This window comes from Eimeria acervulina, genomic scaffold, assembly GCF_000499425.1.
Source record: "Eimeria acervulina Houghton genomic scaffold, Eah_scaff300, whole genome shotgun sequence".
Classification (NCBI taxonomy): Eukaryota; Apicomplexa; class Conoidasida; order Eucoccidiorida; family Eimeriidae; genus Eimeria; species Eimeria acervulina.
Genome location: NW_013547804.1, coordinates 11,264 through 37,644, shown reverse-complemented (window position 1 = coordinate 37,644; position 26,381 = coordinate 11,264). Strand labels below are relative to the sequence as shown.

Sequence of the window (26,381 nt, the reverse complement as noted above, 5' to 3'; positions counted from 1 at the left end):
ATATATATATATATATATATATATATATATATATATATATATATATATATATATATTGCATAATACAACGAAACGCATCACAGCGCAGCACTTTCATATATATAGATAAATACATTATATATATATATATATGTGTATTCCAGGGTATATATATAATATATGTATATAATATTGTATATAGCCTGGTGAGGTGTACATGCTTTTTATGCTAGTTGTTGCGTACCTGCGTACTGCGCATTTCATTGATGTATATATATATATATATATATATATAATGTATTAGTTGGGGTGTATGTATGTGTGGTATTAGTTGGGGTATATATTTTGTGATATATATATATATATATATATATATATTCTATAGTATGTATACGTAATATGTATATATATGTGTATACATATATATATATATATATGTATATATATATATATATACATATGCCTAAACACTGAATAATATATTGTCCCCGTATCCAAACTATATATATATATATATATAATATCATATATTATATATATAATCTATAATATATATGATAAATATAGTAAATGAGTTGTTGTGTCTGTGCATGCATTGTTTTGCAGACAAAAAGGAGTGGGATCGTCTCGCTTAGGGCAGCTGCGTGCAAATTTTTTTTCTGTTGATTTTGCGTTGGATGTAGCTGTCTCTAACTTGGTGTTATTAACAGTATGCGAGGGACAGGGAGTAGCTGTCCCCTCTCCTCGTTATGGGCAGCGTCTCCTTGCTCTTGAATGTTCTTGCGTGCATTATCATCTTCAAGCTGGTGTAACAGGAGATCAAACACTCAGCATGGATGTAGAGGTAAGACAAACAAACTGTCTCCTTTCTGCAGCAAGCGGCATACGCTCAGCAGCAGTAGAGGTGTTCTAATGCAGATGTTGTGGTGGCTGTCCTCCTGTTCATAATTATGTGTCTCCTTGATTCTGAGGTCTTTCTGTCTCCTTCTTTATATCCTTATTCTGTCTCCTTATTCACTGTCTCCTTGATGTCTCCTTTCCTTCTGTCTCCTCGTTGCCTCCCTCTCTACTGTCTCCTTTCACCCTGTCTCCTTTGTCTACCTTCTGTCTCCTCGTCTCACCAACGCTCTCTGCTGCCGCTTTTACGCTGCAGCAGCACCCACATCACAAGCAGCAGCAGCACCAGCAAAAGCACCCACAGCACAAGCAGGAGCAGCAGCAGCACCCACAGCGCAAACAGCAACAGCACCAGCACCCACAGCACAAGCAGCAGCAGCAGCAGCAGAACCAGCACCCACAGCACAAACAGCAACAGCACCAGGACCCACATCACAATCAGCAAGAAGAGCAGGAGCTGCAACAGCAGCAGCTGCAGGAGAAGCAGCAGCAGCAGCAGCAAGATGGGCTGTTGTGTTGCTGTTCAGGTGTATCCAACGACAGTGCTGACGGTTGCGAGGGACCTGGAGAGTACTTTAACTCCTCCTGAGGTGTCTGTGCTGCTGCTACTGGAGCCTTCATTACAAAAGACAAAAAGGAGACGCAAAGGAAATGCTTTCTTCGATGTCTTACAAAAGGTATTAGGCAGGGGAGACGACTCCCAAGAGACAGAGACCAGTGGGCAGCAGCAGCCTACTGCTGCAGCAGGTGCTGCTGCTACTGCAGCAGCAGCAGCAACAGACCCTGCAGCAGCAGCAGCAGCAGCAGACGGTCAGGGCAGCAGGGCAGGCAAAGGAGCAGGAGCGCCAACAACAGCAGGAGCAGGAGGAGGTGCAGCAGCAGCAGAAGCAGCAGCAGTAGCAGCAGCAGCAGCAGCAGCAAAGTCCCCAGAGACAGCAAAAGACTATCGAAAGAAACTCGATGGGATCCGGTCCTGGAGCCCTGGGGTGTACATGCGGGTTGACTCGCAGCTATTTAGAACGCTGCATGCACCTGACATGCGGCTGCTGCTGCACTCTTGTGCTGGTATTGTTGTTGTTGTTAGTCCCCAGAGGTGTCTCCTCGTCTTAGGAGAAAGCCTTAATCTTGTTGATGCTGCTCGCACGAAGGATCTCCTTATGTCTTCAAATATTCAGGTGCATTACCTTACTCTAATATTGTTAACAGGGAGGAGACACCTGCTTTAGAGACAGAGACACAAGGAGACAGACACTGCAAACAAATAAACAGAGATGGAGACACCCAGTTAGAGAAACACAGAGAGATAGAGGGAAAGAGATGCGCACGCTTTGATTATATTTATTTATATTCTTATTAATATGTTATTTCATTATAGCAGCGGCGAAGAGACAGAGACATTTTTATTAAAGACAGAGAAGTCTTTGTTAAAGACAGAGACAGAGGCAGAGAGACAGAGAGACTGTGAGAGAGACAGAGGCAGAGACACTTTAGTTAGCGGCAAAGACAAAGACAAGAGACAACTTCTAAACGACGGAGACACGCAGTTGGAGACACCTTCATTAGAGACAGATGCAGGTGCAGCATAGATGAACAGAAAGACAGACACGGAGACAAAGCTTCTATCTCTTCTGCTGCTGCTTTGCAGCAGCAGCAGCAGCAGCAGATATGGATGCGGGGTATTGAGGCTGCTGTGGTTGCTTCTGTCCCCTTGTTTGCTGCGTTGTGCCTTCTCTGTTTGCATGCGGTGTCTCGCGAGCCCAAACCCTAAACCCTAAACCCTAAAGCCTATCAACGTGGAGTTTAAACCTTACAGCTGCTCTCTGTGTGTGTGCTGCCGCTGCTGCTGCTGCTGCTGCTGCTGTTTTGTGTTTCGTTTGTGGGGTGTCTCCTCAGCGCGCTGCGTTGTTGCGTCAAGGGGAAGCATTTTGTTCTGCTGTAGCTGGGGGAGACATTCAGCATCCGAATATGCTGCTGAATATAGAGCTTCAAAAAACTGTCTCCTTTGTAATGCCCCGTCTTGCTTCTCGATTAGAGTGTGAAGGCCTGCAAGTAGATTTAGGCAGCTTAAAGGCGAAGTCCCAGCTGCAGCCGAGGAGACTCTCTTACCCAGATAATATGGAGACAGCTGCAATGATTGATTCTTATTCGTGCGAGTGAGACCCACATAGACTCTCCTGCTGCTGATGCTGCTGTTGCTGTTGCTGCTGTTGCTGCTGCTGCTGGTCGAGCTGCTGCTGCTGCTGCTGGTCGTGCCACTGGCGCTCCTGCGGCGGCTGCTGCTTCTCCTGGTGGTGCTGCTGCTGTTGCTTCCTGGTTCTGTTCCTGCTGCTGTTGTTGCTCCTACTTCTGTTGTGGCCAGTGCCCGCCGGCCCTTCGATGCTGCTGTTGTTGTTGCTGTTGCTGCTTCAACTCATGCTGCTGCTGCTGCTGCTGCTGCTGCCTTGGGTCATTCTGCTGCTGGTGCTGCTGCTGTGGGTAATGCTCCAGCTGCTGCTGCTGCGGTGGATAATGCTGCTGCTGTTGCTGCTGTGGATAATGCTGCTGCTGCTGCTGCTGCTGCTGTTACTCCTTTAAAATGTTGCTGCTGCTTGCTGATTTCAGGCTTACTGGGCTTACAGTTGCGCGGACTATGTCCTGCAGCAGGGATTTGCTGCGGCTGCGAATGTACTTGGGAGGCCTCGTGGTGCCCTTCCCTCGTCGGCTCAGCAGTTTGCTGCAGCTGTCTGCTGCAGCTGCTGCTGCAGCAACTGCAGCAGGTGGAACTCCTTGGGTAGCGCAGCAGCAGCAGCAAGCCACAGCTGCAACAGATCTTGGGGGGCATTTCGAGACAGCGGGAGACTCCGGCTGGCAGCAGCAACCGCGGCTTCCAGGTGCAGCAGCAGCAAGGCAACAGCAGCAGCAGCAGGGTAGGAGAGGGAAGCAGCAGGAGACAGGCGCAGGGACAGAGGAGAGCGTGGGTGTCTCCAACAACGGCGCACTGCCCTCAGGTGTCTCCTATCTTGTGCAGCCTGTAGAGACAAGTACAGTGTCTCTTAAGGTAGCACATGATAAATATAGGCCCGGGGTCCCCGCCTTCCATGTACGCATCTCCTGCTGTCTCCGCATACACCCCAACAAACACTATACGCGGATATACACGAACAAGCTTTGTAGATGCTCGCATAAACATATCTCATTTATGTTTTTATATATATATATATATATATATATATGATATATATATATGTATGTATATATACATGTGTATATACATAAATATACTTATATATATATATATAACTCTACATAAAGTAGACCTGTCTCCTTACCTGTGTAGCTTGCGGCGCTGTCTTGCTTGGGTTGGGTGTCTGTGTGCCTGTTTGTGTGTGTGTTGTCTCCTTGTCTCTGCGGTGTCTCCTTCTTTGTGTTTGTTTGCTGTATATATATTCATTTTGTTTGCTTGTGGGGTGTGGGGTGTATGCGCAGGTGGATGTGGTGCAAGAAAGCCTTGCAGTGTCTCTGTCTCAACACGACATTGAGCTCTTAGCAAATATAGCAGCAGAGTCCCTAGAGATATTTTATTCTTATTCACCTCAACTAGAGGCTATCTTTAGAGACGCAGCTCAGCAGCAAGCTGCTTTAGATGCATGCATAGTGCACCAGATGGAGGCGAAGTGCTTGGAGCTAGAGCAGCAGCAGCAGCAGGAGCAGCAGCAGGAGCAGCAACAGCAACAGCAACAGCAGCAGCAGCAACAGGAGCAGGAGACAGGGGATCAGCAGAGAAAGGCCTCTCACCCTGAAGAGGAGACAGTTGTCTCCACTGTAGCAGCAGCAGGAGTAGACCATACAACAGCCCTAGTAGGCACCCAGCTAGCCCTCAGCAGAGCGAGGGCGCAGCAGGCCCTTGCCTCAGCTTCAAACACCCTTGTAAACAGCAAAGAAGGAGACATGTACATGGAGATACACTGCGCTCTTGGGGGCCTTCGGGTGTCTCTGATGAGGAGGGGCCCCACCGTTAGCTACAAGGCAAGCCCCAGAGACGGTCCAGCAGCAGCAGCAGCATCAGCAGCAGCAGCAGCGCCAGCTCCTGCAGCAGGAGACAACGAAGACACCGACTCCTTTCCTGCTGCCACCTCCACAGCAGCAACAGCAGCAAGCGGCAGCCATGATGGTGCCGCTGGAGGTGGGGGGCCTCCCCGTAGCAGCGGCCCTGGGCTTCACCTGCAGCACCGGCGGAGGCGCTGGCACTATGAGTCTCCTGCTGCTGTAGCTGCAGCAGCAGGCGGTGCTGCAGGGACATCAGCAGCAGCAGGAGCACCACCACCAGGAAGCGGCGGGGGTCTGCTTAGTGGATTTGCACAGATTGCTGCCTCTGCCTTCGATGGGCTTGCTGCTCAGCAGCGCGCTGCTTCTCTAATATCAGGGGAGGGGGGCCCCGAGGGTACTGTGGTGCAGGGGCCTGGGGGGGGCCTCTGGGGGCCCCGTGGCGGTGTCTCCTCTGCAGGGGGCTGGCTGGCTGCCTGTCTCCCCCTAACGGAGACCTGCACCGGTCAGGCCTACCGACCGTACCAGACCATTGGACCACTGGTCACGTTGCTGCTGGGGGAGTGTTTTATTGAGGCTTTCACCTCAACTGAGGGCTTCGTGCAGGCACTTGTCTCCTTGAAGGGAGCAGAGCTGAGAGACGATACTAACATCGCTCCCCTGTGTCTCTCTTCCCTCTACTTGGGCTCAGGCGCCCCACAGCGTACACCCGAAGAGGCACCGCAGCAGCAGGAGGAGACACCCCGCACACCTGTCTCTGCGTCTGCCAAGGATCCCTCCTCAGGGTCCCCGGCCCCCCGCGACGGCTTCTTCGTGGGGGGGGACAGGGCAGCAGCAGCGCAGCAGCAGCAGCAGCAGCAGCAGCAGCAGGGGAGTGGACGGAGGGAAGAAACGGCGTGGGAAGAGGGCCCTTCGCACCGGCGGTACTCCGCTGCTCCGTACAGCAGCAGCAACAGCAGCGGGAGAGGCACCAGCTGTTCGTTGCTGCAGTGTTGCCCTCAGCGTCCTCACTTGGAGCTGCGTCTGTGGGGTAATGCTGCAGAGGAGACAGTGGAGACAGTTGTCTCCCTTTTAAATACTCGAGTGGTGCTGGTCTGGGAGGTGCTCTATGAATTGCTGCAGGTAGTTAGCCAACTAGCAGAAGATATGCCGACCTTCCCTCAGGCTCCACCTCCGCTGCCTCCTCCCCCTCTTCCCAGCTGGGCCCAGGTGCCTCAGCAGCAGCAACAGCAGCAGCAGCAGCAGCAGCAGCAGCAGCATAAGATGCTCGAGGAGCAGCTACAGGCAGTCGTGCAGAGACTCTTAAAGGCACGCAAAAGGTCATCCTTTAAGCAGCAACCCAGCAGAAACCCTAGCCTAGCTACTACAGATAGCAGGTGGTTCAGCTTGGCGGGAGGAGACGATCCCAGGGACTCCGCGGCCTACGGCTCGTTTGTGCATGTGGGGGCCCCATGGGCCCCAGGGGCCCCTGGGGCGCCCGCAGGCGCACAGCAATCGCTGCAGCAAACGCAGGAGCCCGCGTCCCCTGAAGCAGCAGCAGAAGCAGCAGCAGCAGCAACAGCAGCAGCAGCAAACCCAAGGGCTTCTCAGTTACTTCGAGAATTCCCCCTGCGCTGCTCCACCCGCTACACTATGGATGCCTCTTCCTTTCCTTTAGACCGCCTTCAGCAGCAGCAACAGCAGCAGCAGCAGCAACAGCAGCAGGTTGATGGTGAACATGTTGATGAGGTGGGGCCTCCGGGCTCCTTACCTTCTTGGGTAGCAGTAGAGAGCGGCAACGTATCGGGTTTGTTTGATGCTGCGCGTTTGCTGCGTGCTATAGAGGAGACACAAAGAGCTAGTGAGGGGGCCCCCCAAGGCGAGCCTAGTACCTTTAATAGGGCCCGCAAAGAAGGGGGTGGGGGGGGCCCCAGGGCCTCCTCTGGGGCCCCCAAGGGGGCCCCCACTGGGGGGTCCCCCCCACTGGGCTTGCTGAGACAGGCACGACGCTGGAAGCTACCCACTACTGCATTTGCTGAGGGGGAGAGCTTGAGGGCTGTAGGGTCTGCATCAGGAGCAGAAGCATTTTGCTGCTTCAGCAGAATGCCGCAGCTGCAGCTGCTGCTGCGGGTGCAGCAGGCGGAGGTGTGGCTTCCTACTGAACCTGTACGCATGCCTACCCAGCAGCAAACAGAGCAGCAGCACTCACTAAGTAAACGAAGCCAGACTGCAGCAGCACTTTCAACAGCTTCCCACGGCGAACGCAGGAGACAGCAGCAGCAGCAGCATAATGGAGACGGGGGAGAGGGAGAAGGTGGTGCTAAGGGGACAGCCGCATCAGGGGGCCTTTCTTTAGCCCCTACAGGAGCACTAGGAAAGAAAGGACGCAATCTTTTAAATAAATTGCGCTTCGAGCATGTGCTGAGTTCAGAGGGGAGAGGGCCCCCAACAGAGTCAGGTACAGTGGCAGGGTCTGCAGGGGGAAGCACCAGGCGCCGAAAAGGAGACTGGGGACAGCAGCAGCAGCAGCAGCAGCCGCAGCAGCAGCAGCTGCTGCACCACTTCGCTCCGGATGGAGTTGCAGCAGCAGTCGTCCCTGGGATCGTCTCCGGGCTAGCCTTTGCTGCAGCAGGTGTCTCCAGTGCTACAGCAAAGGGGCGCAAGGCTTTGCTGGGGTCGGGCCGCAGCAGCACGGGGCTGCAGCAGCAGCAGCAGCAGCTGCTATACTGCAGCACCTCCGCACCTTCAGGGAGACGCTTCTTCACCCGTCCCCTCAAGGCCTCAGCAGTAGACTACTGGAGGGGGCTAAGGAGACTGGTGCTGCGAAGAGACAGAGAGACACCTGAGGGGGCAGCTGCAATAGCAGCATGCGCCTCTCGCGTGCCTAAGCTGATAGCTGTCTCCGCTGGATTCGAGGTCACTCTCTCGCTCTTCTCGCTGCAGCAACAGCAGCAGGAGCAGGAGCAGCAGCAGCAGCAGCAGCAGCAGCAAGTGGGGGCGAATAGCGACGAAGACAGCATTCCTGAGCTTGCATTTGTGCGGGGTGTAGACAGCAGCGGGGCTTTACTGCTGCAGTGTCTGTCTCCTTACTGTCCCTTTATGGCTCGAGCGGGTGTCTCTATTTCTAATCTGTGTGCTGTTGCTACGCAGCCGGAGCTGCTGTCTCCTTTGTTGCCTTGTCTGGTAGCGTGGGAGCCGCTGCGGCTCAGCAGTCCCTTTCTGTCTCCTACTCGTTTGCTGCTACAGCTAACGCTATGTGTCCCCTCCAGCAGCACCTTAAAGGAGCGCGTATGCGGCATCTGCCCTGAGGCCTCTGCTGCTCTCCGCAGCAGCTACGGTTTGCTGCAAGCAGCAGAGCCTGAGGGCCTCTGTCTTCGAGTTAGGGTTGAGCCTGTCTTGCTTACGCTGGATACCTTAGCTGTTGTGCTCTCTTACCAGCTGCTAGCAATCGTTGGTGCTCTCGTAGAAGAAATTAATAAACTGTTTCCTTCTGCTGCTGCTGCTGCTGCTGCACAAGACGAACTCCGTGCTGCAGCGCATGAGGTATCCGATACCCTCACCAGTGCAGCAAAGTCTGTCTCTGCTACAAACCCACACAGACAACACCCAGCAGCAGCATCAGCAGCAGCAGCAGCAGGTGGAGCACCTTATGAACCATTTGCTGCTTCAGGGTACTTGCATGCGGAGGAAGATGCAGCAGCTAGTTCCCACAGGGGCCTAAACCCCGTCTTGGAGAGCTTCATTGCCGCGCAGCAGCAAGAGCAGCAGCAGCAGCAGTATCTGCAGCAGCAGCAGCGACGCATAAACTCTACCAGAGAGGGCTCCCCCCAGCGATTGTTTGCAGCAAGAGACGGTGGAGGGGGCGAGGGTAGTTGGGGTGCTTCTCTTGGGGGCCCTTGGGGACCCATACCTGAGGAAGAGACGGAGACACCCTATGTACTTACAGCCCAGGAGGCGTTGAGGGGTTTGCTGCACACCACTGCTGTGGCAGTTGAGGTGTCTTCTGAGCTATTTCGAGTGTCTCTATGGGATACCTTCAGTGTTAGCAGGAAGTGCTGCTTCTCCCTTACAGTAGAAGACGTGGAGCTGAGGGGGGCCTCGAGGCCCCGCTGCAGCGCGGAGACGATCCAAGTCGATCCCAGCTCCCTCACCCTTGCTGCATGCGCAGATCCGTTTCTAAAGGCTTGCTGCACTTTGCTGCAGCAAGAAGAGCTCGGAGCCCGCCACCAGAGGCTGAGAAGGAGGTATATGAATTTTCAAGCTCCTGTCAAGCAAAGAGACAGCAGAAGCAGCAGCATGCAGCAACAGCAGCTTCTGCTGCAGCAGGCGGATACTGCAACAGGCACAAGGCTCAATCTACAAACCTCTCGCTCCTTCTCTAGTCATGAGTCCGATGGGGGGGCCCCCATTGGGGGCTCCACACGTTATAATTCAGGTTATTCAAAGGGTACAGCTCTTGGAAGAGAGTCTCTAATCTCTTTAGCGTCTAGCAGGAGAGAGAGGCGAAGAGATCGGAGACAGGTGCTGCAGCAGCAGCTGCGGCAGCAGCTGCAGCAGCAACAGCAGCAAGACCGTCTGGGGTCTCGTTCGCTGTCTCGGGGGCTGCGGAATATGGCCTCCGCCTCCATAGCAAGTGCCTCTCGTCGGCGTCAAGGAGACAAACGAAGAGACAGAGACAGAGCCAGCAGCGGTCCCCAACCCATGGAGACTAACGATCGGTTGCAGACAAGTGAAACCCTGCTAGCCCTGCCCTTTACTGAAGAGAGACGAGAGACAACAGGCAGCGACATTGCCTCAGCATGGTCAACAGGAGACGTCTTCTGGCGTCTCTGGAGGGACTTTGAGGAGCAGCAAGAGAAGCAGCAACAGCAGCAGCAGCAGCAGCAGAGGCCGCTTCCAGCACTCAGCAGCGCACAACTGCAGCAGGGAGACACAGCGCACGGTCTCCGTCCTGGGCCCACCTTCGAGACAGGCCCCGCATCTGTTGCCTCTGCAAGCGCCACGCTTCAACTGCAACAACAGCAGCAGCAGCAACAGCAGCAACAGCAGCAGCAGCAGCAACAGCAAATGCTGCAGCATGCAACTAACAAGCACCGCAGTGTCAAGTGTTCAAGACATGCGCAGCTCCACGGCAGCATGGTGCTGCACAGCCGGAGACGAACTACATACTTTCGTCTCCCTAAGTCATTCCGTCGATGGGTTGTGTCTCAATATAGGGGCCCCGGGGGTAGCAGTGGAGGGGGGGCCCCTGCTAGCGGTGGGGGGCCCCAAGGGGGGGGCCCCCAAGACGATCCCCATGGGGGCCCCTGGGCTAGAGACGCTCCTTGTGGTGAGCGGCTAAGGCGTCTTATGCTTGCTTCAGAGCCCTGGGCAAGCTTGAGCATGAGCTTTACTGTCTCCGCAGAGCACTTAAATCGTCTTGAAGGGACAACAGATGCTACAGTGGAGCCGTGGAGACTGGAGACAGTTGGGCGTAAGGCCTCCTTAGCAGACCCTACACTCCTTGATCTAAGGGCCTCTTGGCTTAACTTCAACTTTAATGTAGCTCTAGCAGATGCTCTCCTCGTATATGGATATGCTCTTATAGGGGTTGTTGTTAGACAGCGCACCTTGCTGCATCTGGGTAGCCCAAGATTAGGGCCTAAGCACTCTCCTGCACAAGGGGGCCCCTGGGGGCCCCTTGGGGGTCCCCCAGGAGGGGGGGGGCCCTCTAACCGCGATGCTGCAGCACTAACATCTCATGGGGGCCCCTTCAGGAGACCGGAGTCCATAGAAACCCGCAGCGCGAGGGTAGGAGCTGCTGCACCAACAGAATGGGGAGGAGGAGCCTTTGATGTACGATCCCAGCAGCAGCAGCAGCAGCAGCTGGGGGTGGGTGGTTCACGTGAGGAGAGTGAGGCGTCGCATGCACTTGCTGCTGCTGCTGCTGCAGCAGAAGTACCGGGGTATTATGCTGTGCTGCGGCCTGATGGGACAGTTGTTGGCAGCAGTGGGTTTGATTTGTTTGCTTCGTTAGAAAATGCGCTGTCTCTAGATTTATTAGGAGATCATTTGCTGCAGAGGTCTTCAGTTCATATGTCTCCTTGTGCGGAGTTTGCTGGGGACCAGCTCAAGGAGGCGCAGCAGCAGCAGCAGCAACAGCAGCAGCAGCAGCAGCAGCACTCAACGACAACATCGGCTACTGCTGCTGTCCCGGAGGAGACAGCAGACAAGGACGCAGCAAAGCCTGGTCCCCTACTCCACCCGCAGCAGCAGCAGCAGCAGCACACTTCGCATGCATCTGCTGCTTCTTCTGTTCCCGAAGGAAGCAGCCCTGCAGCAGACCCCACAAACAGAGACCAGGCCAGCAGCAACCCGATGCTCTACAACTTGCTGGGCCAACCAATAGCCATTATGACAAGTGTGTCTCTTTACTTCTATTGCTGTTCTTCTGTCCCTCTTGCTGTTGCTCTTGCTGCTGCTGCTAACGTTGCTGCTGATGCTGATGCTGCTGGTGTTGCTGTTGTTGCTTGCTGGTGTTGCCGTTGGTGCTGGCGCTGCTGCTGTTTGTTGCTGATGCTGCTGCAGCTGCTTGTGCTGCTGCTGCTGTTGACAGCTTGCTGCTGTTCCCTTGTCTTTTAAAGGTGCTGCTACTGTGGGCGGGTGTCTCTCCCTCTTTCTCTCTCACTCTATCTATCTATCTATCTATCTATCTATCTATCTATATATATATATATATAAGTATTGATATACGTATAAATATATATATATATATATATATATATCTACATGCATACGTATATCAATACTTGTATATATATACACATAGATACGTATATACACATAAATATATATATATATATCTTTATAGCTAAGGAGTGGATGATGTGCGTGTGTGTGTGTGTGTGTGTGACTTGTATGAAGATTTGCACTGCGAAGAGGGGGCGGACGTGTTGAGTGGGCGTTGGTGTGTAGTGAAGGACCAAGGGAGTTATTGTTTGCCTGTAGATGAGAACGGGAGAGTGTCTCCTTTTTTAGTTCGTCTGCGTCTTTTGAATTATGTTTACGATCTACCTTCTAAACTCTTTTGCTTTAATACAGAGACAAGAGAGGTTATCCGTCTCTCTGTCCCTGAGCAGCCTCTCCCCCCTGATCTTCATCTGCAGCATCAAGCAGCAGCAGAAGCAGCAGACGAGGCATCTGATGCTCCTAAGAGGAAGGGCCCCTTTGCAAATATACCGGGGCCTCTAAGGGCTCGTATACTTCCTAGTAATGATGCTTCTGGATATGATGGTTTCAGAGGTGTAGGAAGGAGACAACGTGCTGGGGGTGGGGGCCCCTTAGGAGACAGTAGTTTAAGGCGTCTCCGTCGTCGTGATTGGTTTATACCGTCTGCATTACCCCGACCTAGATCTTCTGTTTATTTATTGTGGAGAACATCTGCATTTGCTTCAACTAGTGGGAACCCTCGACATGACTTATTTTTGTCTTCATGTGTCTCCGTGCGCAACACCACTGAACTGTCTCTTGCAGTTATACCTACTGTCCCTGGGCCCACCGATGAAAGAACCTCTGTCTTTGCTGCATTTCGTAAGAAGTTTGCTGTACAACCATCTAAGCCCCCAACATCTTCAATGCCCCCGTTTGTTAGGGGGTTAGAGGCTCTCAAGCAGCAAGAACGAAGAAGCAAAAGGAGACAAAATACACATGAACACATGCAACAGCAGCAACCCCTCAGGACCTTCCCCCCTGTATTAAAGCTCCCAGCTATGGAGCATTATATTGTTGAAGACCCCACAAGTACAGATATAGGGAGAAAGTTTTCTATGGTGGCGGATTGCCCCTCATCAGATGAAGATGCTGCTGCTGCTGCTGCTCCTGCTGCTGCTGCTGCTGCTTCTGTCCCAGCAGCAACAGGTACTGCAGTAGGTGCTGCGGCCAATCCCTCTGCTGCTGCAGCACCAACTGGCAGCAGCAACCCAGCACAAGCCCACGGCAGAGTCAAGTTCGCTGTAGAGGGTCTCCTTCAGAACCGCCAGCAGCAGCTCCAGCAGCAGCTCCAGCAGCAGCAACTGCAGCAGCTGCTGCATAGCAGAGCCCAAAGAGACAAAGCCTCGAAGGCAAGACACACACGACACACAGACAGCTCTGTTCCCCTACAAACTCCCGAAGCCGCCGAAGACCCCCCACCTGCACTCCCTACATCAGCAGATGCAGCAGCAGCAGAAGGTGCAGCAGCAGAAGGTGCAGCAGCAGGTGGGGGAGAGGGGACGGAAGCAGCAGTTGAGAGCGCCTGGGTAGACAGCGAGGCTTCACCTGCATTTATAGACGAGAAGGAGAAAGGCCCCGGTGCAGCGGGGGCCCCTGGGGGCCCCTGGAGCAAGAGCCCGAGGTCTCCTCGGGAAGAAGACAGTTTGCTGCCTGTTGCTGTGGTGAAGGAGCGGCGTCGACATCGGCAACGTGTGGGGCGTGAGTTGGGGAACGTGGGGCGTGATCGTGTGGGATCGCGATCCCAGGGGAGGCGGAGGAGACGATCCCACGAGCGACCTCAGGAGAAGGTCCCTTTAACCCTTGGAGTCGATTACATTGTGCTTGATGGATCGCAGCAGCAGCTGCTGCCCCTGCCTCTCTTCTGGCAGCTAACTGATAATACACCTCTTTGGTGTTGTCTTGCCGATAGAATCCCCAAGTATAAACACAAAATCCGCAAATTTGTACTTAACCCCAAAAACGCAGATTTCCTTGCAGAGGTAAGCGCAAACATATAAATGCACAACACACCTTCTTGCTGCTGTTGCTGCTGCTGCTGTTGCTGCTGCTGCTGCTGCTGCTGCTGCTGATGATGATGATGATGATGGTGATGATGATGATGATGATGATGGTGATGATGATGATGATGATGATGATGATGATGATGATGATGATGATGATGATGATGATGATGATGAACTTCGTAGTCACGCTGCTGTTCCTGTTGCTGCTACGGCTGCTGCTGTTTTCCTTGCTGCTGCTGCAGTTTCGCATGCTTCTGTAGCAGTCGCCGTTGTTTTCATCGCTGCTGCTTCTGCTGCTGCTTGTGTTGCTGGTGATGGTGATGCTGGCTGCTCTTGTTCACGCTGCTTCTGGTTTCGCTGTTGCTGTTGCTGCTGTTGCTGCTGTATATGTATATATTGGAGTGTCTGCATGTCGTGTGTTTCTGTCTGTCTGTTTGTTGCTGCTGTATGATTTGTTTGCTGTTTTATAGGAGAAATCGCAGAGGGCCTTTACCGGGTCTTTGTTAGCAAAGTACAGAAACAAACGCTCGTGTCTCCCCCCTAAACAAATTCATATTGATGATGGAGTCGCTCTCTCTGCTTCTGTGGTCGGAGTCGCCCTGCGCTCCAACGGCATGAGTCAGCCAGATACTCCTGCTGCTGCTGCTGCTGCTGCTGCTGCTGTTGCTGCTGATGCTGCTGCTGATGATGATGCTACTGCTGCTGATGGTGCTGCTGCTCCTGTGGTTGCTGCCGCTGCTTCCATTTGTTGCTGCTGCTGCTGTTGCTGCTGTCCACCCAGTTGTTTCTGCTGTTGCTGTAGTTGTTGCTGCTGCTGTAGTTGCTGCTGGTGCTCCTACTAATTCAACAACTCGTGCCTGGTACAGATTGCGTGATATATTGAGCGTCTCTTTTTGAGTGTCTCCTTTCGGGTGTCTCCGCTGTCTCCTTAGGCCGCTCGAACCTTGAGGGTCTCTTCTTTGAGATTGTATTGGAGCACTGTCTCTGCGTCTGCAACCGTTTGCCTCGACCCATCACCTTGCGCTTCTCTCAGCGGGATTGTGGGGGTGTCTCCTCCCAGCAGCAGCAGCAGCAGCAGCAGCCGCCGCAGCAGATGCTGACGTTTGACTCGTTCGTAAGGCCTCCTCCAACGGAAATGCAAATTGAAGCTGGTGAAGAAGTGTCTCTTCCTGCAGACCCCTCGCATATAACTGTCGTCTTCGGGCCCAGAGTCTCTAGGCCCATCGATGTAGACTTCATTAACGCTGGGGTAACTGTCTCCTTTCTTAACTGTCTCCTTTCTTAACTGTATTAGTTGTCTCCTTTCTTAGGTCTCTCCTTTGTTATGTGTCTCCCTTCTTAGGTGTCTCCCCCATTGAGTGTCTCCTTTCTTTACTGTCTCCTTTATTGGGTGTCTCCCGAGTGTACTTCGAAGTGTCTCCTGTCTCTTTTAGGGTCTCAATGCAGACTTTCTTTAATCTGTCTCTTCCGTCTCCTCGCCAGTACACCGCAGTAGAAAGGGCTATTTGTTTATTCTTTTGGAGGTGTCACCGTCTGCAGCCTGCAGTGCCAGTTACCGCTGCTGCGGTTCTTGCCGCTGCTACTGCTGCTGCAGCACTTGCTGCTGCTGCTGCACTCGCTGCTGCTGCTGCACTCGCTGCTGCTGCTGAGTTTAAGTTTAGGGGTCGCTTAGATTGGGGGCGTCGCTCCTAGTATATGTTGAGTGACCCATTGTTTTCGTTCCTTCTGCTGCTGTTGCTGCTGCTGCTGCTGCTGCTGCTGCTGCTGTTGCTGTTGGTGTTTGCAGACGAGCGTACAGCGTGTGGTTATGCTGAACAGCAGCGAAGACAGCTCTTCTCGCAGCGGTCGTCGGGTGTCTCCTTTAGATAGTGAAGGCTCAGGTTCTATATCAGGAGAGGAGGAGACAGGGGGTGGGGTAAAGGGGGAGGAGACAGCAGCTGAGGGCAGCAACCCCAGCGGTTGGGGAGCTGCCAAGACACTGGAACAAGAGTCTCTTCATGAGCCTGCTGCTCTGCTGCTCTGGGCAGAGACAACAGATCACAAAGGAGGCAGCAAAGCAGCAAACTCTTCAACAGCGCAGCGTCTCTTCCACGGCACTTTCGTTCGCACTCTCACCGTATTCGCAGACTTCTGGGTACCTACATACACCTAACTATATATCTATCTATCTATCTAGCTAGCTAGCTAGCTAGTTACCTATCTATCTATCTAGCTAGCTAGCTAGCTAGCTGCCTATCTAGCTAGCTAGTCTAGTGAGCTAGCTAGCAAGTCTAGTCAGCTAGCTAGCTAGCTAGCTGCCTATCTAGCTAGCTAGTCTAGTGAGCTAGCTAGCAAGTCTAGTCAGCTAGCTAGCTAGCTAGCTTGCTGCTAGCTGCGCAGTTAGTTCGTGCAGGACCCCCGTTTTGTGCCTGCGTGGGGTGTTGGGGGAGTTTACCAGATGCTGCTGGCAATGGGGTGGGGTTGTTGTATTTATTGTTTTTGCTATCTTTGTCTCTTTCTGGGTGTATGGGCGTGCGTGCCTGCGTTTGTTTATTTGGATGGATGCATGCATGCATTCGTGCATGCATGCATGCGTCAGTGTTGCTTGTGTCCCTGTATGCTCCTCTGTGTTGCATGCACACATTTGAACGTATGCATGCAAGTAAGTACATGCATGCAAGTAAATGCATGGATGCAACGAGATGCGTGCATACACCCAAATGCATGCATGCAAGTGAATGCATGGATACAACGAGATGCATACATACACCCAAATGCATGCATGCATGCAAGTGAATGCATGCATTTATGTGGTTTGTTTGTTCAGGTGGTGAACAGGACGGGCTACGTGTTGCTGCTGCGGCGGCACGGGAATGGGAGTCTGCAGTCATTGCCTCCATTTGAGAGAGTTATACTATCGCATGACTTTGGGGCTTCTCGTTTATCAGTAGGATTACCTGCTTCTCAGTTCGGGTGTATAAAAGACTTTGATCTATACACCCGAGAGGAGCCTAAAGGGCTTCTGCGATGTCTTCATGCAGCCTTCTCTTCTCATACAGACACCGCAGCCTGGTCACAAGAGTTTCTTCTTAGTGATATGGGGGCTTATATTGTACAGCTTGAAAGAACAGAGATAAACCCTCTGCTTCATTACTCTGTCTCTATGGGTATTGCCCCTGCACCGTTCTCTCGTACAACAGTTGTTGAGTTCTTACCAGCTTATGTCTTAGTAAATGAAACCCAGAAAGCTCTCTGGATATGCGAGGCCCCTGGGGGCCCCGATGCAAGGTTTCATTTATTAGAGCCAGGGACCCTTATGGAGTTCCACCCACAAGGTAAAAGACCTGTCTCTATTCTTATTACTGCACTGCCTCAGAAGGGCCTTACAAGGAGACACGCAAAATGCATTACTTCTTGGAACAGCTCCCAGCCCGAGAACAACGAAGAATCAACATATAACTATAATAATAGTAATAATAATAGTAATAATAATAGTAAGGAGCAAGACAAGCTTGTGGATGGTGTTGGTGGGGGAGACGCAGCAGCATCATCAGATGAGTATGAGGGGAGTCATCCCCCGGTGTCTGTACAGCAGGGTGGTGTAGAAGGAGAGGGTTTGATGGGTTTAGGTGGATCTACCTCTCTTTCACAATCTACTAGGGGGCCCCCCGAGGGCCCCTCAAGGGGCCTCGGGAACTCCTGGCAGCTATCAGATGAAGACAGCGGAGGAGAAGCAGCAGTGGGTATTGTATGGTCTGGACCAGTGGACATAGACAGCGCGCGGTTGGTGCAGGTGCGTCATCCTCAAGAGGTGAAGGCAGCAGAACCCGCAGCAGCAGCAGCAGCTGCTGCTGCTGCTGCTGCTCCCGGTTCTGCTGCTCCTGGTTCTGCTGCTCCTGGTGGCGGTGGTGCTGCTGGTGGTGGTATTGGAGGGGGGGTAGGGAAGCCCCCGGGGAGGGGAGTCAGCAGCACGGGGAACAGCAGCAGCAGCAGCAGCAGCAGCAGCAGCAGTGCGTTCTGCCTGACGGAGGTGGAGGTGTGTCTCTATTCAGGGGCGAAGTTTGTGAGGCTTAGAGACCCCCCAATCCCTGACTTTGTTTTAATTAATAAAACCTCCTTCCCTCTCTTCGTAGGGCAGCACGGGGTAGCTGCGCATGAAGTGTTGATGCCGGTCCCCAGACAACACCTGAAAAAAAGCTACGAATTTCTCGGCCGGTAAGCAGACTAAAGACAGAAGGAGACACCACACGCAAAGACAAAAGGAGACACAATAATAATAAAGACAGAAAGGAGACACCAAGCAGAGTGTATATATATATATATACACTTCTTTATTTTTGTTGCTCTTGTATTTCATTGTTTTGCTGAGGCTGTTAATGTCCTTAGTCAGCCTGCTACCTACTGTCTCCTCCATGCTGGCACCGCATTCGCTGCTGTCTCTTGCATACCTTCACCTCCTCCTCCTGCCTTTACTGCTACTGCTGCTGTCGCTGCTGCTGCTGCTCGTATTGCTGCTGCTGCTCGTGCTTCAACTGCCGCTGCTGTTGCTGTTGCTGCTGCTGCTGCTGTTTATTCGTACAGGTACGGGCTACCGTTTGCCTTCTACGACCCCACAAAAGAGAAGAAATTAGAAGTATGGAGGATGTCCACAGCACCGCCCTCAGGCCATCGCCTCTCTGGTCGTTTGTCTCATCTGCATTCACGTCTAAGAAGCAGCAGCAGACAGGGCAGCACAGTGAGAGCTTTTGCTTCCCTAACGCCTTCAGGGGGGCCCTTAGGGGCCCCTTTGGGGGCCTCCTACGGGGGCCCCCCAATGGGCGCCCGTTATACGGGAACGCTCGGGGGGGCCATGAGAGTGGGGTCGCCGGAGAGGGGTTCGCTGCAGGTTCATTCTGCTGCTGCAGCAGCAGCAGCAGCAGCAGCAGCAGAGGAGATGGTGTCTCGTGTAGATGGAGCAACGCTACGGCGCATTCGGAGGGAGTATGCGGAGAGCATAAGCCTGAAGGCTTCTCATGGGCAGCAAGGGTTGATTCGTCTTGTGCTGCAGAGCAGCAGGGGCCCCACAGTGCCTGGGGGACCCCCTGGACCAGTGGACCGTGTGGTGGTTTGTGTGAGGAGACCAGTGGTCAAAGGCAGCACATACTTAGTCTTCTTTGAAGCTACAACTAGAGCAACACCTGATATCGTTAGGAGACACTCTGGGGGTCTCCTTGCAGGTGTGGGGCGAGCAATAGAACGCCCAGAGGCATTCTTAACTATGGGCGCAGAGGGGGCGTGGAGACTCGCGGAGACAGGAGCTAATCAGATAGAGAGACACCTCCCATGGCCTTCTGCTGAACCCTGTGCTGCTGCTGCTTCAGCACATGCACCCTCATTGGTCCCACCTGCTGCTGCTGCTGCTGCTCAAAGCAGCAGCCAGTCATCGGAGAAGTCATCAGCAGCAGACGGCAGATCTTTTGCAGCAGGTGGCGATGTCTTTATGGATTCTCTTTCTCTAGCCAATGGGGGCCCCCCTTATAGGGGGCCCTTTAGGGGCCCCTCCAGGGGCCCCCTTGGTGTCCCCCCTATAGGGAGGGGCCCCTCTCCCTGGTTTGCTCAGGATGAGATATTGTATGGTGGGGCTGAGGAGCAGCGGAGACCCTTTGGGTGCTTAAAGGAGCTAAAGGCAGGAGGAGGTCCGTTTGTTTATTTTCCTAAGAAGAGACAGAGACAGGAGACATATGGATCAATTAATGAAGGCCGAGGGGGTGAAGACAAGAAAGGAGACAGCGAAGAAGGAGCAGCAGGGGAGACAGATGGAGAAGAGACAGAAGATATTCCACTGTTTAGCCGAGCTTTAAGCCTTAATTTAGTATTAGTAGGAGCTGGACTGTCTCTAATCAACAGCAAACCTGCAGAGATACTCTATGGTTCTGTGCAGCAGCTCCAGTTAGCCTTCACCTCTACGCAAGAAGGAGAGAAGCTTCGTCTTAGTATTAGGTGGGTGCAGATAGACAACCATGCGCCTCTTGCTTATTATCCTACAATGTTACGACCAATCACAGACATGCAGGCAAGCTTCGGGGAAGGAGACACCTCAGCAAAGTCAGCAGCAGCAGCAGCAGCTGCTGCTGCTGCTGCTGGGGGGAGAGACAACCAGGGGGTAGAAGACACCCCAGAAAGACGCCGAGGCACCCACGTACAATACAGAGACACCCCACAACATCCAGGGCCTCTGTCTCCTCGTATAGGAAACAGGAGACAGGCGCAAGTAGGTTTAGGGTCTCCAAACGGAACTGAAAGTGAAGATCGCGAGGGAGGAGACAGTGGAGTTGGCTGGCGCCGAAGTAGCGTGTGCAGCAGCAGTCCCTTGGGCATACTACAGCAGCAGCAGCAGCTGCAGCAGCAGCTGCTACGTTATGGCGCTGGTGTATCTGCCGACGGAGACAATAGATGTCTGTCTCCTCTCCCGCTGCAGGAAGCAGATGAAGCTTATTCTCTGCATGCGCATGCAGGAGATGAAGGTTTAAAGCTTCTTGCTGAAGACGAAGCTGTAGCTCAATTGGTAGTAGAGAGACGCAACACAGTAGATGGAAGGGGCCTAACAGTGATTCCTCAGTGTGTTCTGCGGCTGTCTCCGATGTCTATTAACATTGACTTCCAGCTAGCCCTTGCCTTGCTGCTCTTTGTTGATGATCTCCTACAAACAGCAGACTTAGAGCTTCTGCAGCAAAGTGTAAAGGATATACGCACCTCGGAGACAGACACCAACAGCGCCAGCTGGAGAGCCATGCTAGGTAAGAAAACCCTCTGTCTCCTTATTCATCTGTCTCTTTTTAATCTCTTTAGTCTCCTTATTCATCTGTCTCTTTTTATTCTCTTTAATCTCCTTATTCACCTGTCTCTTTTTAATGTCCTTAGTCTCGTTATTCGGTTGTCTCCTTTTAGTCGCTTTAAGCTCCTTATTCAACTGTCTCTTTTTAATGTCCTTAGTCTCCTTATTCAGCTCTTTTTAATCTCTTTCTTCTTAGCGTTAAAACAAATTTCATTGCATTTCGGTGTACAGAAGGAGAAGGACATATACATATATAAATAACATATATAATATATATATGCATATATATAAATAATATATACACTATATATATATATATATTATAGTTGCTTCGTGCGTAGCGATGTTTGTTTTTTTGTTTAGTTTGTAACAATGTACATTTTCTTGATGTGAGTGTGTTTGTTTGCTTTGCTTTAATACAATACAGCACATATACATATATATATATTGTATAAAATATATTCTGCTGTTTGTTTGTTCTTAGGCCCTGTAGACGGTGCGCTGTCTGAGGTGATTAGAGGGAGCGGAGACGGGGCAGGAAAAGTGTATTTAGGGACACTTGATGTGGGGCGTGTAGTATTAGTAATAAATATAAGAAATAAGAGACAGGGATCTGAAGAAGAAGAGCAGCCTCACAGTGAATTAATAAGAGGTGTATTAGGAGTTATGAAGAGCAGCCCTTATATAAGCGATGCTAATCTTGTCTTCGCCCCAGAGGTGCATCAAAGTCTATGCGGCCCTCTAGTCGTCCTTATATCCGATATACTTCAAACTTATATAGGCCAAGCTATCAAACAAATCTTTCAACTCCTTGGAGCCGTTGACCTTCTCGGGAACCCCGTCATTATGTTCAAGCATTGGAAGGCTGGGGCATTGGGTTGCTTCTATGTACGTTAGTATACAGTTTATATATATAAATGTATATATATATATATATAGATGAGTATATATAAGCATATTTAAATATGTATAAATAAGTATAATTATGTATGTCATTATGTTCAAGCATTGGAAGGCTGGGGCTTTGGGTTGCTTCTATGTACGTCTATTTTATCATTTATATATATATATATATATATGTATGTATATGAATATATATATATATACGTATATATAAGCATATTTAAATATGTATAAATATGTATAATTATGTATATGTCATAATGTTCAAGCATTGGAAGGCTGGGGCTTTGGGTTGCTTCTATGTACGTTTGTATATCATTTGTATAACAGTTTATATCATTGTATAAATATATAAATAAATAAATTATATATATGAGCTTAGCACATGATGCTTCAATGCACGTACACACATACAAGCCTATAATATTATATGTATGTCATCTATATATATATATATTATATATTATATATATATTCTCTATTTATGTTCTCGTGTATGCACACACGCATACGCCTCATGTATATATATATAATATATATATATATATATATATATATACATCTATATAAGCATATATATGTACATATATATGCATATGTCTATTGAGTACATAGTGGTGTATACAATATGAATATGCGGTGTATGAAATGCAGGAGTTTCGTCGAGGCATAAGTTTATTAGGGACCCCAGGATTTGCATGCATATCATTTGGACGAGGGTTTGCTCGGTGTAGTATGGGGCTGGTTGGGGGTTTATTAGATTCTTCAGGCCGTTTCTTTGGGTCTTGGTTTCAATGCTTAGAAGCACTAGCTAGAAATGCAGATGCTTTTTCGCTAACACCCTTCAACCAAGCACAAGGAGGAGGAGCAGCAGATCAACCGGGAAGCATTGCAGAGGGACTTGTGTAAGATAATACTCAGAATTATATTTGCTTATAGAGATAGAATAGATATATATATATATATATATTTAGATATGTATATATATATATATATATCCATTTAGATATATGTATTTATATATATATAATCAGGAAGCATTGCAGAGGGACTTGTATAAGATAATATGCAGAATTCTTCCTAGAGTTGCTGCTCAGTAATAGAGATAGAAGAGAGGGAGATACAGATATATATATATATATATATATATATACATAAATATATATGCATATATATATATATACATATATATGCATATATATATATACTCCATCAATATATATTGCATATATGTTAGAATGATATATATGTGTATTTATACATGTGTATATATTATTAATATATTTGTACATACCATAATATATATGTGTGCTGCTGCTGTTGCTGCTGCTGCTGCTGCTGCTGCTGCTGCTGCTGCTGCTGCTGCTGCTGCTGCTGCTTCTGTGTGTATATGTGGGGTTGTTCAGGAGCGGAGGAAAGGGTTTTGCGTTTACATTTGCGTTGTCTCTGGTGAATGTATGCGGCAAGCCTTTGAAAGGCGTTGAATTATATTTATCTCAGCCTTCAGTTACCAGCAGAAGAGACAAATTAATTGCAGGAGCAAAGGGCCTTGCTCTGGGGGCAGCCTCAGGTCTGGGGTCGCTTTGCTTCGGCATTCCTTCTTCACTTTTGCTGCTTCTCTCTTCTTCTTGTGTTGGTGCTCTTAATCAAATACAAGCTGTCCCTATGCTTGAATCGGTAATACAGCACTCTACAACTCTATCAGACTAATTCTCTTCTTCCTTCTGCAGCTGCTGCTGTTGCTGCTGCAGTTGCTGCTGCTGATGCTGCGCTTGCTGCTGCTCTGGATGCTGCGGTTGCTGCTGTTGAGTCTGTTGCTGCGGATGATGCGGTTGCTGCTACTGCGGTTGCTGCTGCGGAGGCTTCTGCTGTTGCTGCGGTGTATGGTGGTGGTGCTGTTGCTGTGGTTGGGGCTTTTGATGCGGTTGTTGCGCTTGCTGCCGTTGCTTATTCTTTCTTTTTCTGCTGGCTGTTTCGGTTGCTGCTGCTGCTGGCTGTTCCTGCTGCTGCTGCTGCTGCTTCTGTCTTGTTGTTGCTGTTCTTTTTGTTTTCCCTTTTCTTATTGGCTTTGGCTTTGCATGCATGCATGCGCACATATATATGCATGCACATATATATGCATGCATGCATGCACATGCATGCAGATGGATTGTTTTTTGTGTTTTGTTTGGGGGTTTTAGGTGCGGCCTCGTCGAGTGTTTTGCATAGGAAATTGGCGCCCTGAAGGCTACAGCTTTTGTCTTGCAATTACACAAAGCTCTGTGTATCGGTCTTCTCGCTCTCCCCCTGCTCAGTTGCTGCTGACAATCCCGGTGTATCGACACCGCGAGGACGTTGATGGGGTGGTGCCCTCATGGGTGGGGGGCCCGCTGCAGCAGCTGCACCTGCAGCAGCAGCAGCAGCAGCAACAGCAACAGCAAATTAACTGTCCTCAAGAGAGACCCCACAGAAGGAGGAGGCTGCAGCTATGTCTTGCTGTAGGCCTACGCAAGCTTGGTCTATTAGAAGGGAGACATGTAATATGGAGTTGTTATAGAGGAGAAGTAGCAGAGCTACGCGTTGTTAGAGACTGCAGCAGCAGCAGCAGCAGCAGCAGCAGCAGCTCAAACTACACTGTCTTCCTTAGGGTGCTGCACTTCAGAACCAGAGGCAACAGACCGCCACCAGACGACGGCCTCACCAGACAAACAAGAGAAGGACTCAGACAAAGAGCAGAACTCGTCAGCTGCTGCTGCTGCTGATTATCTTGCTGTTGTTGTTGTTGCCGCTGCTGTTGCTGATCATCTTGCTGTTGTTGTTGTTGCTTATGCTGCTGTTGATTGTCTTGCTGCTGCTGCAGCTGATTGTCTTGCTGCTGCTGATTCTCTCTCTGCTGCCGCTGCTGATAATCTTACTGCTGAGCGTGCTGTTGCTATCGCTGCTGTTGCTGGTGCTCCTGTTGCTGCTGCTGCTGTTGCATGCGTTTGTGAGCTGTGCTGCTGCTCTTGCGGCTTCAGGGGGACTCGCAGCTGCAGACAGCCGCTACTGCGAGTTCGATCTCAAGCACCAGCTACCACACCGGCAGCAGCACTAGCAGCAGCAGCAGCAGCAGCAGCAGCAGCAGCAGCTACACAGATGAGGAAGCCGAAGAGGAACTGTACGACGAATACTCTGAGAGTACTTCTTCATATCTTTCGGGTGGCTTTGACAGACGCCCTTCTGTTGAGCAGCAAGGAGAAGCAGCAGCAGCACCAGTACCAGCTGCTGCAGCAGCAGCAGAAGCAGCAAAGAAAGCAGCAAAAGGTAGCCAGATGGTTCCCCCGCAGCAGGGCAGCATCGACTCTGTGGGGGCCTCACTAGGGAGACCAACGCCGGGGGCTGTCTCTTCTAAGAGTTCCTCCTCGCAGAACAAAGAGGAGACTGCAGGGCTGCAGCAGCAGCAGCAGCAGCGCCAGCAGCAGCAGCAGCAGCAGCAGGCTGCTTCTTCCGAGGACAGCGCTTCTCAGGAAGACGGCGAGGCTTCGCCTTCTCCACAGCAGCAGAAACGCCAACAGCAGCAGCAGCAGCAGCAGCAAGAGGAGGAGCATCAGCAGAAGAAAGGCCCTTGGCAGGTATTAAAGAAAACAAAGGTAGGGGGCTGGTTGCTAGGGCATGAGGAGCCGGAGGAGACCGATCCCCTGAATGAAGTTTTCGTCTCCCGCTGGATCGAGTTCCCCACAGAAGCAGCAGCGCTGCAGGCCTTTGATATATTAGCGCAGCTCTTAGACAGCCCCCCAGGGCAGGGCCTTACGGGGTCTGCTCTATGTCCCCTTGCTTAGGAGGGAGTAGAGTAGAGACACTTGCGCAGCTGTACAGACACAGACACATCAACAGATGGCTAGCTGTAGCTAGCCACCCCATGCGCTAGCTACTCCTCTGCGATTACATACTATATTCCTAGCTAGCCGTCTAGCTGCATGTGCACCTAAATTGCCATCCAGCTAGCTAGATAGCTAGCTAGCTACCTGAATACCTACCTGCCTAGCTGGCTAGCTAGCTGGCTAGCTAGTCGCCTATTTTAAAGGATGGCTAGCTGGGGGGTATCGACAATTAAATGGCGCTGCAGTTTTTGTGTCAGTACACAAATTCAAAAGACAGGGGGCAAAGACAGAGTGCCCCTTTGGCTAGCTAGCTGGCGTATAGCTAGCTAGCGACTAGCTCGCTAGCGAATAGCTAGCTAGCTGGCTAGCTAGCTAGCTAGCGAATAGGTAGCTAGCTAGCTGCGTAGCCGGCAGCTTGCCTTGGGTTTAAAACGGGTGGTAGTTTGGCCGCCCTGGAGTTTGACGCAGAGAAGTTGTCTCTTTTATTGTGGAGCGTTTATCTGTATCTGTTTGTTTGGGGGTAGCTGTCTCCTTTTCTGTCTCTAACTCCAGGTTGTGTGCATGTCTCTTCAGGAATAAACCTCTAGAATATCATAACAAACCCTAGTAAGCACTTTAAAATATAATAACAAACTCTAATAAGCACAGCTACTTAGAGACTCGCGCTAGTAGGGAAAGGAGACACACAGGGGCCCCTTAGGGGCCCCTAGTAAGACCCGGGGGGCCCCCGAAGGGGCCCCCACTAGGGCCCCAGGAGTCTTCTCTTGTAACAACGAGTTATATTGGATATAATAATATAAAAAGAAGTAAAAGTGGTTTATATGATAAAGATATTTTGTTGTCTGTACCCTCTTCTCCTTCACTAGGGGCCCCCCGTTCTTATTTGAGGGGGGCCCCCCTACCTACTGGAGGGGGGCCCCCCATAGCGTTCTGCTGTTGGTTTCTTTGGGTTTATACGACGTATAGAAGTAAAGTAATATCATTTAGTGTTTATTATCTAAATGAATAAAGGCTCTTATGGGGGATATAAAGAAAGAGAAGAAGGAGAAGAAGACAAAGAAATAACAGAAAAGCAATAAATAATAACAATAAGACTAAGACGAACAGGTGCAAAAGACGACAAAAAGAAGAAGAACAACAACAAAAACAAGAAGAAGAACAAGAAAAACAAGAAAAAGCCAAACAAGGACAAGAATAATAATAACAACAACAATA

The 26,381-nt window shown here is 50.8% G+C and overlaps 2 protein-coding genes across 2 annotated transcripts; both read left to right on the top strand.

The window, feature by feature from the left end:
- Positions 1 to 929: 929 nt before the first annotated feature.
- On the top strand, positions 930 to 21,169 carry EAH_00031660 (hypothetical protein, conserved; the record flags this gene model as incomplete). The annotated part of the gene is made up of 12 exons (XM_013392390.1): positions 930 to 2,051; positions 2,770 to 3,029; positions 3,478 to 3,913; positions 4,342 to 11,278; positions 11,782 to 13,607; positions 14,102 to 14,249; positions 14,564 to 14,880; positions 15,418 to 15,765; positions 16,438 to 17,825; positions 18,192 to 20,386; positions 20,909 to 21,006; positions 21,140 to 21,169. 12 exons carry the CDS (start codon positions 930 to 932, stop codon positions 21,167 to 21,169), a joined length of 15,105 nt encoding a protein of 5,034 aa, XP_013247844.1.
- A 1,823-nt stretch (positions 21,170 to 22,992) lies between these two features.
- EAH_00031650 (hypothetical protein, conserved) lies at positions 22,993 to 25,124 on the top strand (the record flags this gene model as incomplete). The annotated part of the gene is made up of 3 exons (XM_013392389.1): positions 22,993 to 23,004; positions 23,508 to 23,804; positions 24,324 to 25,124. The coding sequence occupies 3 exons, from the start codon at positions 22,993 to 22,995 to the stop codon at positions 25,122 to 25,124; spliced, it is 1,110 nt and encodes a 369-aa protein (XP_013247843.1).
- Positions 25,125 to 26,381: the final 1,257 nt, after the last annotated feature.